Source organism: Macrotis lagotis, chromosome X, assembly GCF_037893015.1.
Source record: "Macrotis lagotis isolate mMagLag1 chromosome X, bilby.v1.9.chrom.fasta, whole genome shotgun sequence".
Lineage (NCBI taxonomy): Eukaryota > Metazoa > Chordata > Mammalia > Peramelemorphia > Peramelidae > Macrotis > Macrotis lagotis.
In genome coordinates, this window is record NC_133666.1 from 636,793,103 (window position 1) to 636,811,377 (window position 18,275).

Below are 18,275 nucleotides of genomic sequence, written 5' to 3' on the forward strand. Positions count from 1 at the left end.
CTGAGGCCCAGAGAAGGGAAGCCCAAGTCTTGCCCAAAGATATTCCACAAAGGCACGAGCACACAAAGCATGTTGGTGGCAGAGCGAGGACCAGAAGCCTGGCTCCTTGACACCTGGGTAGCACTGCCTCTCACGCCACTCATCTCCTCTGGCCTCACCCTTCCCTCTCTTAGAGATGTTGGGATGCCCTCTTCCCTGCTTCCCTCAGCCCTTGGTGTGGTGGGAAAAGGAGGGGGATCAATTGCAGTGGTGTTTGTGACGGAGACGCCCAGCACCCATGGGGCTGAGACCCACCAAGCTCATCCTGCCTGAGTGCCTGGTCATGGAAATGGCCCTACTGATGACCAGCTGTCTTCCACACCCTGTCTCTGCCAGCGACACCTGGGGCCCTCAGGATGCTGAGGGCCCCCTGGTATGATTGTGCCCAGGGTCAGAGAGATGGGGAAGAAGGACTGAGCTATCAGGGAGAAGGAGGGGTGCCCGGCTGCACTGCCCACCCCGCCCCGGGCACCGCTTCCCTCACGCTTACTGGGTGAAGTCGGCGATGTGGTTCCTCCCTCGGAAGTTGTGGTGGTAGATTTGGTGTCAGGGGAGATAGCCAGCCGGGGCATGCCTGGGGGCGGTGGTGGTGCCAGCATCTGAGTGGAAAGGTAGTGACTGGGCATTTTGACTTGACCACTTCCATTTAACTGAGGGGGAACAGAGAGACAAAGTGGTTAGGGGGGGAAGGCAGGAGAGCCCGGGGGGAAGGGTGGTAGGAGTCACACGGGCCTTGGCCCGCCTCCCCCCCTAGGTGCCCAGGGCTGTCCCCCTCCACCTCCTGTTGCTGGCACTGACCATCCCAGGCATTGCCCTCATTTGGGGCAGTCCTGTGCCCTTGATTCACTGCCTGCCTGAGTGCCCTAGGCCTTGAGTTCTCTTTGGGAGGTGCCCAGGGCCAGTGGGGACAGTGGCAGGGCAGGAAACTCGGGCAATATGAGTTTTAGTGGGTCTCAGGAGGAAGTCCCTCTCAACGTCACAGAGACACTGCTTCAGGGGGTATTTTCATAGGTATAAAAAACTGAGGGCAGGGCTGAGGAGGGCAGGGGCAAGAATCTGAGCAGCTGGGGACAGTTCTCTCCTCTCCCTCAGACTACGACGACTAATCCAACAGCTCACATTTCTCTTTGGCACTCGATGATCACAACCTGCTGCTTATAAGAGTCTCACGACAACCCAATGAAGTGGGCAAGCAGGCACTTATCACCCACATGGCACAGAAGAAATGACTGACTTTGAGAAACGCTAAGTGACTTGTCCAACGTCACACAATTAGTGTCAGAACAGGGACTGACTTCACCCAGGCCTTCCACTCTCAAGATGCACCATGCTTCGGGGGCTCAGACAATGGCTCCTCCACACAGCTCCCGGCTCCTCTCTTGCTCTGTTCCTCCCTCCCCACCACTCTCACCCCATGGGTCCTTACCGGTCCTGGCTGCTGATTGGATGGGTCACAGGCCAAGGAGACGAGATCTTTGAGGGGGTCCTGGGGGTTGAGATGAGGCGGGTATCGGATGGCAGTGTGGGGAAAATAGGTGGAGGCCGTCTGGGGTATAATGGAGGTGGTTGGGAAATGCAACGTGGAGGAGGGGTGAGGGCTCCTGGTGATACCTGCGGAGAGAGGGATGGGACCCTCAGTGCTGGCTCCTGGGTGGCCCCAGCCAACCTTTACACCATAGGCTTACAGCATCTCAAACTCGGAAAAGCCTTCATCTAATCCAAAGCTAATCTGAAGTAGGAACATCCTCTATCGAGGCCTGGGCAGAAAAGGGTTCTGCCTCAATGTTCCCAGCTATGGAATTTGGCTTGGATGGAACTGCTCCCCAACTGGTCCAAATTCTGTCCTCTGAGGTCAAGCAGGGTAAAAATAACCCCACATATCAGGTGGGTGATGTGGGTCTTAGAGACAAAGTAGAGTATCCAGGGTTTCTATGACTGGATAAATCCTAGGATTCAGAACTGGAAAGGACCTTAAGAAACTAGTCAAGTCTCTCTCTCTCTCTCTCTCTCTCTCTCTCTCTCTCTCTCTCTCTCACACACACACACACACACACACACACACACACAGACACACAGTGTGAAAGAACCAAAATTGGAATACAGGTCCTTGGAATCAGACACAACACTGTTTCCATCACATTCCACTTTCTCTCGTGAAGCATGGGTCTGATTTTGCAGGGTTGGGGAGACATGGAGTGGACAGAAAAAGAAGAGATCCCAACCTCTTCTTTTGACATATGGAGAAGTTTCCACATTAGAGAGGGTCAACGACTAGTCCCCAGCCACCCCAGGTGAGTTGATCCCAAACCAGAAGCAGAGTCCAGTCTGAGCTCAGGGCTCAGCCTCACCTGAACTTCTGAAGCCTTGGAGGCTGGAGAAGGAGGGATCTGAGACAGATGAGGAGGAGTGGATGCCCAGGGAGTGGTTGGAGATTCTTACATCTCATTTAGAGATGGAGAAATGGAGATAGTTCTATAAATAGCTTGAGCACCATCATACCTGAGCTAGAGAGCAGGAGATGAACTTTCTAGTGTCAGAGGCCCTGGCTAATTCTGGGAATGGGGGAAGGTGGGAGCTCAATCTTTGCTTCATTTCTTTTTAGTGGAATCTTTCAGGTTATCTAAGTGTACCAGAAGAGCTGGAGCTTAGTCTTCAGAGCCAGAGGCCCCTGGCCCTGCAGCTTCCCTTGGCTCAGGCTTCCTCAGACCCAAGATAAGGCCCTCAGGTACACCTTCTTACCACTATGCACAGCGATGACAGGCCGGTGATGTTGGGTGTAGCTGGAGAGGCGGGGTGAGTCCTGAGGCGATGGGCTATTGAAGGGGGACTTGTCCATCTCAGTCTTCTTCACTGTGGGTGAGATCCCTGTAAGGGTGAAGTCAGAGACTGTCACTTCAATGCTTATGGGTTTGTGAGGTGAGGTGACTGGCAATGTCTATGGGAGGGATTAGGGCTCTAGGGTCTTATCCTGGGAAGCTGTGTGCTTTCCATCTATCTTGCATTTCACAAGCATTAGGGCAAGAATGTAGATAGAGTGTTGGCCTTGGTGTAAAAGAAGACCTGCCTCAATCTTCTCTCCTTACACATACTAGCTGAGTGGCCATGAGCAAAGCACTTAGGGTCTCAGTGGTCCCAGATAACTAGTCAGGAATTTCCTACCAATGAGATCCCAGGAACAGGATGCCCCTCCCCCCCAAAAAACCCCAACATGCTAGGCCCTCTAAGTGTGCTGAAAGTACAAAAACAAAATGAAAACCTGGTCCCTGTCCTCAAGGAGTTTATATTCCACTGAGAGTGGGAGGTGGGGTGGAGACACAATATCCAATTAAGAAATACAATCTAATTTTAGGAGAAAGTGAGTGATGGTGCTTACACTCAGAAAGGCTTAGGAAATGGTGTCTAAAATGGGACTTAAACAAAACAAAGGATCCCAAGGGGCAGCAAAGAGGGGCAGTGGGCAGAGAATTCTTGGCTGTGGTCTTCTCAAGCCCCAACCAGGACCAGATGAGTCACTGGTCCTGACTGTAAGCTCCTTGAATGCAAGGCTTGCCTTTTGCCTCTTTTTTGTCTCAACTTGCCTGGCAGATAGTAGGGCTTAATAAAGGTGTATTGATTGATTGATGTTGGATTAGCCCCTTCTGACTCCAAGATCTGAACTGTAAAATTCTTCTCACTTTCCTGATAGAACCAACCAGTCTGAGTTTTGCTACTTACTAGTTATCTGACTTCATCTCTCTCGGGCTCAGTTTCCCCATCTATAAAGTATAGGGACTAAGATGACTTGCCCAGCCCGAATGAGAAGATGGGCAGAAGGGTGACTTGATACAGGATATGAACAACTTTAGCAGTCATCATTATCATGATAATGACTCCTGCTTGTTTGTACCCTCTGCCTAACCTTGCCTTCACTATTTCAGCTAAACCGGGGCTTTCTCCTTGCAGAATTCTGGGATGGGAGGAGGGAAGAGGAAAGAAAGCAAAGGCAGAGGGTGGATGGGGGAGGGGAGAACATCCTGGAAGAGTCCTATGACTGCCATCCCTGCTACAGGCAGGTTCCGAGGGCCATGTGGCACCAAGGTAATGAGGTTAGACCTTACTCAGACACACACATGGATTTCCTAGAACATCTTGTTTGGAAGATTAAAATAGCTTTGTTTAGTGATTCAGGCCTGGACTTGGGATCTGAAATGTATCCCCTGAGATGTGAGCATTAGGAGGAGGTGTGGAGTAGGACTGGGGTTCTGTGGGACGGACATGACTGTACATAGGGAGAAAATTATCTTCAACTTAGAGTTGAAACCACAAATAATAAGCAGGCAGTGTTCAGTGCCTCATGTGTTGGAGGGACATTTGACAGATGGAGAAATGAAGGCCCAGCATCGTGGTGCAGGAGAGAGAACAGTGAATCTGGGCTTAAATCCCACTCTTCCCACATACTGCTTGTGGGATGTCACCCAGTTTCCCTGGGTCTTAATTTCCTCATCTAGAAGAAAGGGCTGGACTAGAAGAAGCCCTTGAAGGTCCCTTTCAGCTATGAGTTTATGAGCCTAATAATAATCTGTGACACACTCTACATAAACTATCTTCTTTGAGTCTCAAAAGTGATGGTTATTATTCAGACTTTTAGATAAGGCTAAGGCTCAGAGGGGATGCTATTTGCCTGGGTTCATCTAGTTAATAAAACAAGATTTAGGCAACTGGGGCACAATTTGAACCCAGATCTCCTTGACTTCAAGGGCAATACTCATTGATTACACCAACCTACCTACCTACCTGTCTATGAACTATGACTGTAGAGAGAAAACACAGCCTGTTAAGATCTGGAAGGCTTTAGAGCTAGAAGAGACCTACAAGACCATCTAGTTTATCTTTTCTATTTTCCTAATTTTACAGATGGGGAAACTAAGGGATGTTTAGTTTGGTGGCAGATCTACTCTTCCCCAAAGTACTCCAGCAAATCAGTGTGGCAGCAGAGACTAGAACCTAAGTCTCCAAATCCAGGAAACTTTGTCCTATATTGGAATCCCAGTCTCAATATCAATTTCCTTCTTATGCTTGGGGTGGGGAGGGGTCAGTTGGGGGAAAAAAGGATTCAAGGGGAAGAGCTTGCGTAGGGAAGGAGTTGGGGGGAGGGGGAGTCCGACAGATAAACTGCTAGGCCTGAATTCTTCCCAGGGGAGAAAAGAAATCACAAGCTAGAGACAAGCAAGCACATGGGGGGAGGGGGTTGTCTCACTTTAATTAACTTAAGCCCCCTCCTCCCCCCTTCTTAATGAACAGCTAGTTGGGGCTGTCTAGACAGGAAGGCTGAAAAGTATACCAGAAAGCAATCCAGCCACAATCATCTCAGACACTCCAGAGGGAGCTGGTTGGGCCAGGGCGGGGAGCTAAGGTTACCAGTCCCTGGGGCTGGGCTGGCAGGGGGAAGAGGAGGATGGATGGGATTTCTATTCCTGCTGCTCAATGGCGACAAATGATTCTAGCACTGATCTCTGGAGAGACCAGGTTTCAAAGGGCAGCAGCATCCACTTGGTCCAAAGAAGTCAGCGTACGCTGAACCTGGAGGGTTTGTTTCACCCTCCACATGACACACCGGGTTCAGATTTTAAGGATCGTGGAAAAAAATTTAGAGCTGGAAGGGGCCAAAGAGGGCATGGAGTCCAATCTTTCATTTGTCAGAAGGGGAAAATGAGGTTTGGAGAGAGGAGGTGATTTTTCCCATACTCTTACAAAGGAACATCCAAATTTAGGCCCTCTGACCAAATATACCAAACAATGTCACAGCATCCTGACTGTGGATGACCAAAGTCAGAAGGGATGCTAATGCCAAAGCTGGTGGGATTCAAGACCCTACCACCCTCCTCTCAGCAGTCGGGGTTTCCAGGCTGAAACCTACAGGGCAAATTGAACAGAGATTCACATATGATCCCACCAGGGTCTAGAAGAAAGAATAGAAGCTTTGGGGCTATTTACATGCTGCCTGCAGGCCAGGACTGTTTAGGGTTGGGGGTTTTTTTTTTGACCTCTCTTTGTATTCCCAGAGTTTACTGGTACTTCATAAATACCAGCTGACTGAATGACTAAATCAGAAAACCTCCCAATCCTGACTCCAAACTTGCAGTCTAGGGGATCTTAGACAAATCATTAACCTTTCTGGGACTTGACTTCCTCATCAGAAAAATGAGGGAGTTGTACCACATGTTCTCTAAGGTCCTTTCCAGCTCTATGAATCTACTTTAGTTTAAAAAAAAAAGGGGGGGCAACTTCACAAGTACAGAATGTATCTGGCTTAACCAGTAGTTTATGTCAACACCTAGGAGTTTGTCTGACCACACTCTTAATCTGGGCCAACCATGCTAATGAGACCTGTGGCTTTACTTCCTATTGCCTCAATGTCACCTACCCCTAATCTCCCATGCACCTCCAGCCCTTGACTGTGGGTGTCACAATTTAGGAAAATCGTTGAAAATTGGTTTGTATGCAGTGACCAGGATGGGGAGGGGATGACACAGCAGACACAAAGATCAATTGGAGGGAAAAGAAATAACTCCTTGAGGGAGATATGATCACTGTCTACAAATAACTGAAGGGCTATCATGGGAAAGAGGGAAAAGATTTATTCTGCTTGGCAAACAACAGACAGAACTGGGGAGAGGGAAAATTGGAAAGAATCAGATTTCAGTTTTCAAATGGAGAAAATATTAGTAATAATGCAGATTAAACTTGAAAGTGAAAAAAAAATTCGGTTTCAGATTAGGAGACTTGTCCAAGGTCCAAGGTCACACAATATAAGCAAGAACTTCCCAACTCTCAAAGTTGTCCAACAGTGGCATCAACTGCCTAAGGAGGTGATGAACTCCTTCCCTGGAGATGAGGAGATGACCTCATCAAAGTAGATCCATAGGGTTTGAACTGGAAGGAAATGAGCAGGTCATCTAGACCAATTCCTAGATGGTTGAAGGACCATCTTCTGGAGCCTCACAAAGGGGGTTCCTCTCCCTAAGGGGGAAACTGGGCAGAGTGGTCATCATAGGAGGACTATTGAGGGAAGAAGCTACTAAAAACCCTCGAGGCAATTCTGGGGAATCTAAAGGAATGGCATAGGACATGAATTTAAAGATCATTAAGAGAGGAAAATCAATGAGATCCCTAGGAATGGAACGCTCTATAAACAGATGTCATGGATGATGCTGTCAGTGAGACTACTGAAAGGACAAAGGGCCTCAGTGGAGAGATCCTACAGATGTACAGAAATGGTGTCCCCAGAGAGGAATATGTTCAGGGACCAGAACCATAGACACAGCTGAAGATCCAAGTGGAGAGACCCTGCCGAGACACCCAGGGTGGGGTCTCAGAAATGAGTCTTCAGAGATGGAGCTTCACAGAACAAGGATGTATGAAATGGGAATGGGGAGGGCAGGGAAAGGGTGCCCCAGAAATGGAGTCACTCAGAGCTATGGGAGCCCCCAGAAATTGGGAGGGAGGCAGAGAGCTAGGTAAGAGGGCATGGATTCAGGAGACATTATACAGTTCCTATGATGTGAAAAAGGCACTAATTGAGTTTCCCTTCTGGAATGGTACAAAGATGAAAATGAAATCAGATCTTGTTCTCAAAAAGTTTATATTCAGTTCAAATCCGACCTCAGACACTTAATAATTACCTAGCGTGTGGCCTTGGGCAAGTCACTTAAACCCATTACCTTGAAAAAAAAGAAAAAAAGGAAAAAAAAAGTTTATATTCGGGGGTGAAAAACAAATCATATATAGATAAATATAAGGAGGGAGAGGAAGAAAAAGGAAAGGAGATAGAGGAAGGCAGGAAGAGGAGGGATAGAGACAAGACAAAAAAGTCAGAGCATGGATGTGGAGATCATGGAAGGCTTCCCCAAGGAGAAGGAAGCTAGAGGTTCTTGGAGGCGGAGGGAAGGAAAGGAAGCAGTCCAAATTAGGGGAACGGGCAGTTTGTGAGAAGGGACACTCGCCGGCCTGAAAAAGGGAGAGAGGGATGATTTGCTGGGTGGCTTGTAGAGATGGGCAGGCCTAGCTGAAAACCGGGCCTGGTTCGCACATCCCTAACTCCGCCACAGCCTGTCTGGCGTTGCATGTCTAAAACTACAATTCCCAGGAGCAACTGCTCTCCAAAACCCCGCCCCCGTACGCTTCCAGCCACAACTACCAATCCCAGGAGGTTTAGCTGCCCTCTCCAGCTTCCTCCCAAACGACCGAGCCGAGTGGCCTGTCGGGAAACGTAGTCCGGCCGGGCAGGAAGCTCCAAGAAGGCCGCGCTAGCCCGCGGCGGCTTGCCCCACCTACCCCCTTCCATGTCCTCCGTCCAGTTGCGACTGCTACTCGTCGGGGAGTTGGGTGACGTGTAGTAATCCCCGCCGGGGCTCGTGTCCACGTCTTCCTCCAGGGAGCCTGACTTGTGTCGTTTGCTCCTACGGAGGAGAAAAAAGTTCAAAGACCGAGTGGAGAAAAATCGGGGGGGTGGGGCGCGCGACACGAGGCGTTTCATCGAACTTCCGGTTCTGACAGGGGCATCATGGGAACCCTGGAATGTTAGCCAGGGCTGTCACGGCCGGGGGCCGGGGACCCAGGACCACATCCGTGAGGAAACTGAGGCCCAGAGAGGGACCCCCCAATCATTTTACATGGGGGAAACAGGCTCAGGGAGGGGAGGGACTTGCCAGCCCCCATTCCATATTTGACACGTGGTCAAACAGGCTTAAGTAGGGGGAAGGGAATTGGCTCCTTTCCATCTTACATATGGGGAAACTGAGGCCCAGAGAAGGGAGGAGACTTGCCTCCCCCCATGTTTTACATATGGGGAAACAGGTCCAGGGAGGGGAAGAGATGAGTGTCCCCTCATTTGATATCTTGGAAACCAAAGGCCCCCAAAGGGAAGGGAAGTGCCTCCCTTCCATTTTATCTATGAGAGAACTGAGACTAGGGAAGGGAAGGACTTCTCCCCCACATTTTATATTTGGGGGAACCAAAGACCCAGGGAAGGGAAGAGGCTTGCTCAAGCCCAGGATGAGTTGCTAGCCAACAGCTGAGTATTCCCAGCTTTTCCAGAGCCCAAGGCCAAAGGGTTGGAGCAGAAGCGTGGGTTATGCCCATGCTTTGGAATGATCCGTTGGATTATAGATTTGGAGCTGGAAGAAACCTTAGAGGCTCTCTGATCTAACCCCTCATTTTACAGATAAGGAAACAGGCTCAAATGGGGGTCGGGTGACTTTTTGATGGTCACCCAGGTTATATAGTGAGTGGCAAAGCCAGGATTTTTTATATCAAACACTACATTTTTTCTTACTGTATCACTGGGAAAGAATGGAATATTCTTGGAATTAAGGCATACAATGGGATTCATGCATGTATTATGGTGTGGTTACAGATTTGGGAGCCCATATAACTTTCCTGTAAAAAAGAATGGGGATTCTGAGTGTGAGTTATCCTAAGTTTGTGACCACAGAGTTTGGCCCTTTTACCAACCTTAGCAAGCAGTTGAATGAGTTTCTATAATCAAAAAATATTAATTTCCTAGTGGTAATGAGGTCCTCTGTTCACTGGTCCTCTCACAAGAGAAACAATCTGGGATTGGATCCATCCTCAAAGCCTTTCCAGCATGATAAGACTCGTCAGGGGAGTTCATGCTGTAGCGACATGGCCTTTGAGAGACAGGTGCCATGGTGAGATACCAAAGGAGGGTCTCAGGAGAAGAATAATAGCAATAAAAACAAGGTCTGCATTCACAAACCCTTGTAAGTAATTAAAACTTAACCCCTCACATCGGCACTGTACATAAGTCACTTTCTCATCTACTTACTTATATGAGCTACAGAAGACTTTCTGGAAGGAAGAAAGGCAGGAATTATACCCATTTTATAGATGAGTAAATTTGAGGCTTAGAAAGAGTTACACATGAACTAAAGGGAAGAATCAGTAGTAAAAGCCAGAACTCTTGATTCTCAATTTCAGGGCTTTTTACATGAATTATAGAATATCAAAACCAGGAGGGATGTTGAAAACTATCTAGTCTCATCTCACCTTATTAGTTCTACAAAGATGGAAAATGAGACTCGGGGAAGACACGTAGGAAGATAATATCAGAGCTGGGATGATGATAATAACTATTTATACATGACTGTATATTGATATATGATGGCATTTTTATATACAAAGCATTTTCTGAACATTATCTTGTTTTGATCTTTCAACAATCCTGTGAGATAGGTAGAAAAATTGCCCTTTCACAGATGAAATGACTGACTCAGTTGTTAAGTGACTTGTGAGATGACCCAACTGCTTGCTAGTCAATAACCAAACAGGGATTTGAACCCAAATCTTTTGACTTGAATTTGAGGGCTACTCTTGTTACCCCTTGCTGCCTTCTGTAGTCCAGGGTTTCCTTCTAGTCTACTTGATAGGCAGGAAAACTACTCCCTGACAAAGTGCCAGGGGAGGGAACATACCCACTGGAGGAGGTGCTGGGCAGTGTTCTTCTCATGCCTGTGCTGGCAGGATTCAGGTCATAGGCCAGGTGCCCTTGTAACTCGCCCAGGGAGAAGTTCGGTCCCGTGCCTGTGACCACAGGTGCTGCAAAACCCAACAAAGAGGGGGAGGTGAAGTACTGGGGAGAAGTATCCCTCTTTTCTAGAGAAGCTCCCTGGGAAGCATGCAAATAGTTTTAATCCAATTTCACAAATAAGGAAACTGAGGCTTAAGTGATCTGTCCAGATTGAGATGGTAGGAGAATTGAGTGAAATTATTGGACCTTTAGAGCTGGAAGGGATCTTTGAGATCCTTTAGTCAAATCTCCCCATTTCACAGATGAGGAAACCAAAACTGAGAAAAAGGAAGTGATTTGCCAGCAGTCCAGCAGTAAATTAGGAACAGATCTAGGCCTCCAGCTCCTTAGAATAGTGCTGACTATTCCATGCTGTTGCCTCCCCATTGCCTAAAGGAATATTGGTTTAGGAGATACAGTTGTTCTCCAAAAATGTTTTTATTTTTAGGTTGGTAGACAGCAATTGTTGGAGGAAGACACTTTAAAGATGGACAGCAGGATAGGCAGACAGTTGCCATTGGGAAAAGGAAGAGGGAAGTGGACACTAGTCACATTCAAAGCAGGATTACCCCCATCACCAATAGGATTTGAAACAGGGAAGCCCGGGGTGGGGGGGGGGGGGAGAGGGGAAGCTTCCCATTAATGGGAAGGGAAGACCAGCCAGAGGGAGCTTCCCAAGGCTGGGGCAGAGGGAAGCAGCTGACAGGAAAGAAGTAGCATCTTTGGGGAAGTGGCCAAGTGGGCAGAGGAGTGAAAGCAGTGACATGGGGAAGGAAGGATTTTTGTTGTCAGTGTAAGTTTTATTTTAGCTCAGCTACTTTAGATGCTCCCTGGCCCTTGTGGGTGAGGCTGTGACCCAAGGGGACCCAGATGTGCCTCTGATTTCATTCTCAACAAAGGGCTGAATCCACAGGTCAATGAAGACGCAGCCTCTTGTCTTTGAACTTATCTGAGAAGAAATGAGACCCTAGCAATGGATCCTCAGAACAGGCTAGGACCATTCCCACAGTGGCCCTCTCTCACTGTCCTCAAATTTTGTCTTTCAGGGGCAGCTAGGTGGCTCAGTGGATAGAGCACTGGCCCTGGAGTCAGGAGTACCTGAGTTCAAATCCCGACCTCAGACAATAATTACCTAGCTGTGTGGCCTTGGGCAAGCCACTTAACCCCATTGTCTTACCAAAAAAACCCAAACAAAACTTTGTCTTTCATCCCCCATCTGAGCCCCTATCTGCGCATTGAGCCCAACATAATCTTCAGTGAACCCTCTCCCTGAGGCTCCATTCTCTCACTGAACCCTTGTTTTCTCATTAAACCTTCTACCCCTCTCACTGAACTTCTATATACTCATTGGACCCATTTCCCTTGACTAAGCTCTATCCCTTCTCTGAATCCTTATCATTCCCAGGGCCCACATTCCTGTATCTACCCTTTGTTCCCTCACTGAGGTGACTACCCTCCTCAGTCCCCCATCTCCTTACTGACCTGCCTCAATGAGCCCTCAACCCTTCACTGAAACCCACCCTCCTTACTGAAAAGTCCTTCTCCAACTCAACTTCTTCCTGACCCTCCCCATCCCTTCCCTGAGTCCCATGTATCTCCTGAAGGTCATCTGAGACCCTTAGATCAGGGTCAGGGCACAAATGGGTACTGGGGGCCAGGAGAGTACTCACTCCGGGAGACTTGGATGAGCTCGGTGACACTGAAGACCCCAGATGTAACAAAGCTTTCCTGGAAGTCTGTGGTGTCTGTGAAGAAAGAAAGATGAACAGTCAGAGGGAGGAAAACACCATTAGCTGGGGTGTGTTGGGGAGGGGTGAGAAATCTCCTGTTCCAGCACCTAGTCCTATTTGCCCTTTTGTTCATTTTTCAAAGAATTCCAGGAGTGAAGTGGACTTGGGGTGATCTCATCCATCTGCCCACAGCAGGAAAGGCCACATACCTTGGACCAGAAAGAAGTTTGGAAGAACCTCAGAACATAGAATGTCAGAGTTAGGAGGCACCTTAGAGATAATTTTGTGTAACTTCCTTCATTATGTAGTTTAGAAACTGAGATGCAGAGAAGAGGAAGGACTTGGTCAAGGTCACACTGGATGGACTCTCCCAGACTACTTGTCAAACTGCCTTTCCCTCTGGGCTGGGCTGTATCTCCCAGGGATTGTGTTAAGATCTTGGGTTCTACTTCATCATCATGTACCATGTGAGAGGCTCTTCCCTCTCACAGATTCATTTATACCCCTTCTGCAGACTAGAAATGAAGGTTCTGAGAGAAGATTTACCTGCCCAACAGATTAAATCAGGATTCCACCCTCTTCTTTTCCCTTATTTTACCAATTTCCCCCTGGAGGTGGGGCAACACATCGTACCAATGAACTCGGGCTGGTCCTAAGGCTGTGGATGGTCATGGAAGATGGTTGAGTTGTGTGGTCTGTGTGTGTGTGTGTGTGTGTGTGTGTGTGTGTGTGTGTGTGTGTGTGTGTCCATGTCTGTGTTCGTGTGTGCTCCCCCTCAATTTTCCCCACCAGGGGGCAGCAGTTGCTTGAGTCCCTAAATATATGCTTTGCCCCTGCATCCCTTAGGTATGGTTCTGGCCACCCCCTTGACCCCTGTGATGGCCCTCCTGGAGACAGTCTGTCCTCATCCTTCTTAGATATAGCCTCTATTCCTCCCCTACTTTCCCTGTTCACATCTTTGATCCTCCTAGATTGTCCCAGAGACTTCTTGAGAATGTCCTCTTTTCTGCTCCCCTAATTCCTTAAGAATGGTCTGCCTTGTCCTCTAACTGATGGCTTTCCTCAGATTACCTAAAAGACCAATCCACTCATCTCTTTGCAGTGATTCCTCATCCTCCATCTCCTACCTTTTGGTTTCTCTTGAGCCCTGGTCCCAGGTTTGAACATTTCTGCAGGACATCTTATATCCTGGCATCTCAAACTCATCTCTCTACCTTCTTTGAAAATATATTCTTCCTCTATCACTGCCAGTATTGACATTCATTCTCCCTGAGTCCAGGAGCCTGAAAATTCCTGAGTCTTTTCTACTTATGGATACTTCTATGTCCATAGTTGTTTGCATGGTGTCTCCTTAGATTCTGAACACTTGGAGGCAGGACCCATGCTTTGGCTTTATTTTGGAAGCCCATCATTTAGCACAAGGCTTGGGTAAATAATCACTCCATAAATAATGACCTTTCTTCCCTTTCCTTTATCCTCTTCATTTCCTTTATTCAGTATGTCTTGGAATTCTATCCTTTCTTCCTTCAAAATATCTCCAAATAGTTCTTTCTCCTCTTCCTCATTCTTCTGTTCCTCACCTAACTCAGGATATATTACCTAGAGCCTAGGAACTTCCTGCACCATCTCCCTATCCCTGGGCTTTCACTCCACCCAAGTCCATACAGATAGGTCCTCTCTGGTCAGTTCCCTTAAGTCATCTGATCTGAGTCTTAGAATGCCCCCTCATCTCTACCTCTCTCCATCACACTCATCCTTAGTGCCCAATTTAACCCCTCCTCCAACAGAAAGCCCTCTCTGATTGTTCTAAGCCCAACAATGGCTTTTTTTCCCCCAGGCAATCAGGGTCAAGTGACCTTGCCCAGGGTCATACAGCATGTAAGTATCTTGGGCTGAATTTGAACTAAGGTCCTCCTGACTTCAGGACTAGTGCTCTATCCACTGTGCCACCTAACTGCCCCTCTAGTCTCCTCTTGTCATAATAATAGATAAAATAGAGCTTCCCTACTATCTCATTTAATCATGACAACCTGGGAGGTGGGTATTATTCTTATCTCCATTTCACAGGTGAGGAAGTCATAGCTAGGAAGTATCTGAGGCTGTCTTGCTGACTCCAGGGCCAGTGGTGCTCCATCCACCATACTGCCCAGCTGTTGCTTATGTGTCTTTTCTGCTCAACAGAAGCTCCCTCAATGCTGAGGTCGTCTACTTGGGAAATCCTTATTGACTAAGGCAGGACTTTATGGGGTTAGAACGTTCTCTCCTCCCAGAGCTGGAAGGGGCCTCAGAGATGTGCAGCCTATAAACCCAACCAGGAATCCCTTCCACAATTCTCTCCTCAAACAGCTCTGCTGGAAGACCTACAATAGTGATGGAGATGGAGGGGAAGAGGGAAGAGAATTCATGACCCCTTAAGGGGCATCCCTCAAATGGTTAGGAAGTCTGGCTGGCTGTCACTGCTCCTCCCTTCTGGGAGCATCCAGAACCAATGTAATTCTTCTCCATAACAACCCTCCAGATATGTTAAAATAGCGTCTTTCCTTAAGTCCTCCCAGGGCTAATCATTCCCAGTTCCTTCCACACATCCCCGAATGGCCTGGTTTCCAGTTCCCCCTTGGGACTGGGGGATCCTTTGCTCTTGCCTAGAGCCAATGTGACTGGGACGTCCTCTCTCTGAAAGGGGTCAGGCAGGGCCATGGGCTAGGGGTGGGTCTTGGGGCTGGGACTGGCTGCTGGGGCAGTGTCTACCAGCCCTCCTCCCCCCAGCAGGGCCTGCCAGCAGTTTCCTCTTGGCAGTCTGTCCCCAGCTGTCCCACTGCAACCAAAGCATTTCCCCTCTTCCTGCTTAGCCAGCCACCAGTTCCCTCAGTCCCTCCCTCCTCCCTCCTTCCTCTGCCGCGGCCTCTCCCCGGCCCAGGATTTCCTGTTTCTGCAGTGGACAGGCGTTCTCTCTGGGGGACTCCCTGGCTGGAGAGGGAGGGGGTGGGCCTGGACTTCCTCTGCTGACAGGCTGAGTCCAAGGGGAGTTTCTTTGTGGAGTGGACAAAGGCAGCCCATGGGAGAGGTGAAATCAGCCCTGGACTGAGGAGTCAGGAGCAGAAGATTGGCTAGCCACATCCCACTGCTACCTGTGCAACTTTGGCTAGAGCCTTTCCCCTCCACGAGACTGTTTTCTTTCCTGTCAAATGAGGGGGTCTTATTAAGTGATTCTTAAGGTTCCTTCCAGCCATGACTGTTATGCACCAGAAGTGTAGTGGTTTGGGATTTGTGGGTTCTTGCTGGCAGAGGACACACTGGGTGACAGGGAGAGAGGAGAGGATTGGGGCCCTGGAATCTCCAACCACAGAGGCTCTGCCAAGCTCCTGGCTAACCACTGGGTTATATGGCCACTGAGAGTTGGAGCCAGTGTCTGCTGTGTCTGGGAAGTTAAATGCTAATGAACCTGCCCCTCTGATCACACTACTTTTTTTTTTTTTAAACCTCTGATCGTACACTGTTTTGCACAATAGTCCTGTCTACTCCCTGAGGAGAGGGGCAAAGACTTATCCATCTCTATATCTGTCATACTGTCTAATAAATGACATGAAATAACAAAACAGAGAGACTCAGTCTTCATCACTAACCTGGGGAGTAGAAGGTTGGGGCAGATGAAGATTCAGATCCCTGAGACATTAGAGGAGGGAAGAATGATTTGTTTTTCAAGAACTGGGGTCTCTTAAGAGATATTTTTATCATTACAGGATCATAGAAGTTAGATAGAACTAGATAGAACCCTAAAGATTTTACAGGGGACACTGAGGCATAGGGAAATAAAATAATTTGCTCCAAGTCACAAGGTGGTAAAGAACAAAACTGGTATTTGATTTCTGGTCCTGTTTCTCAATCCTGTGCTCTTCCTAATATATTATAGGTTAGAAAGGCTCTTAAAGATTACCCAGGAAATTGAGACTCAGTCTCAACCCCAGCCATGTCTGGGGTTACAGTCAGCAAGTGAGGAGCACCAGATGTCTTGTCCTCTCCTGGTCCCTAAGGTCCTCATTCCTCCACTTACCCAGTGTGATAGGCTTGCTGTCCTCTTGGTCAGAGCCCATTCCTGCCCGGGGGCTGCTGCTCTGCTCTGAGTCTGAAATGAGAGGAGAGAGACAAGGCACTGAATACTCTTTACCCCCTCTGTTAGCCACAGGGAATAACAATAATAGTCACATTTTTTGGCACTTACATTTTCTTTCTTTTCTTTCTTTTTCTTTTTTTAGTTTTTTTTTGCAAGGCAATGGGGTTAAGTGACTTGCCCAAGGTTACACAGCTAGGTAATTATTAAGGGTCTGAGTTCAAATTTGAACTCAGGTCCTCCTGACTCAAAGGCCAGTGCTCTATCCACTGTGCCACCTAGCTGCCCCATGATTTTACTTTCCTTCCTTTTTTTCGGTGCTTAAATTTTCAAAGCTTTTTTTATATACTAACTTGAACCCCAGAATTGATGATCTCTATTTTATAGAGGAGGAAAAAAGAGGCAATAATGGACACAGTGTTGAGCTTAGAATTAGGAAGACCGGCATTCAGATCTTACCACTCAGTGGACAAGTCCCTGAAACGCTATGATTCAGACAATTTTCCACTTATTTACAAAGTCATTGACTGGTTTTGATTTGCTTGGGTGGAGGGACCTCCTGCTCTAACTACTAAAATTCACTGCTAAAATCACAGATCCTTCATTAATTTGTATCCAGATGAAGAAACTGAGGTTCAAGTCAAGTGACTCCCCACCCACACGCATATAGTAAGTGAGAGAACAGAGTGAACCCCGGGTCTCCTGACTTCTAGAGCCCTTTCTAGCAGGTCTCTCCCAGCTGGCCCCGGAGCTGCTCACACGCCCAACCCTCTTCCTCTGGAATAGCTTAGTGCCAACCTCATGGGTTCCAACGCTAGATGCTCATAGCTTTAGACCCTAGAGACCTTATCGAACAGATAAGGAAAGTCAGCCAGAGAGAAGACAAGAGACTTGGCCAGGATCACCCGGCTGGAAGAGTCAGAGGAGGGGTTTGTCTTCCAGATGCCAAGTCCTGGGCCCTCTGCTCCCAGAGGGGCATCTTTGGGGCATTTCCAGCTTGCCTCTCTTGCGATGGCTGACCCCCCTCTGGGGGCGGGGACGGTGTCCTAAGCCCGGGCCTGGCCTCGGGTCTTCTTTAGGGCATCTCGCCCCATTTCGGATGTGGGACAAAAGCAGGTGGGGAGGTGACAACCTGCCCCCGTTGGGGGCTGGGGTGATGGACCCCTAGGCGGGCGTTGGTGATGTGGAAAGGCCATCCTACCACAGATGGTTAAAAAGTTAATAGCCGGTGACCAGGCAGGGTCGGAGTGCTGGGCCCGTTGCCATGGTGACAGCCCCACACTAATGGCTCCCTGACGTAATCTGATTTGCTGAGTTAATGGACAGTCTCTGCGGCCTCTGCCCGCCCGCCAGAGCTCCCTCTCCCGCCCAGACGGTGATAAATGGGCTCCCTCGCCTGCCCAGCACCCGCCTGCCCGGAATCAAGGAAGCTCCCGACCTCCGGCCCAGTGGCGCCTTGGGCCAGGCCTGGCTTGCGCCGAGCCTCCCCCTCCTCTCCCCATCCGCCTCCAGCTTCCACCCTCCCCGAGGGCTCCTGGAGGACACCAGGGATCGTCCCAACCCGGCCTCCGGAGGCCTGGAAACTGGACTGGGACCCCTTGTCCCGGCCCGCTGCCCCCATTGTACGGATGGGGAAACTGAGGCCCAGAGAGATGAAGGGGTTCAAACCCAGGTCTCCCTACCACACAACTCCACGTAACCACCTCCCCCTCCCCCCAAATGCCTGACCACAGCGAGGCAGGGAGAGATGGTGATGGTTGATCAATCAGCCAATAAGCCCTTATTAAGAACCTACTATGTGTCGGGTGCTGAGGAACAAACATTCTGTTAA

At 48.8% G+C, this 18,275-nt stretch overlaps 1 protein-coding gene across 6 annotated transcripts in view; it reads right to left on the minus strand.

The window, feature by feature from the left end:
* NFIC (nuclear factor I C) overlaps nt 1-18,275 on the minus strand; it is a 139,082-nt gene that overhangs the window by 27,781 nt on the left and 93,026 nt on the right. For 3 of the 6 annotated variants that reach the window (XM_074204175.1, XM_074204174.1, XM_074204176.1), the window contains exons 3-9: nt 16,388-16,459; nt 12,277-12,351; nt 10,512-10,635; nt 8,353-8,477; nt 2,779-2,904; nt 1,466-1,650; nt 530-689 (exon numbers count right to left, since the gene is read on the minus strand). In XM_074204175.1, the coding sequence (XP_074060276.1) occupies nt 530-689; nt 1,466-1,650; nt 2,779-2,904; nt 8,353-8,477; nt 10,512-10,635; nt 12,277-12,351; nt 16,388-16,459 (867 nt within the window). The remainder of the gene's footprint in view (nt 1-529; nt 690-1,465; nt 1,651-2,778; nt 2,905-8,352; nt 8,478-10,511; nt 10,636-12,276; nt 12,352-16,387; nt 16,460-18,275) is intronic. The other 3 variants (XM_074204180.1, XM_074204177.1, XM_074204179.1) reach the window with 1 other exon arrangement.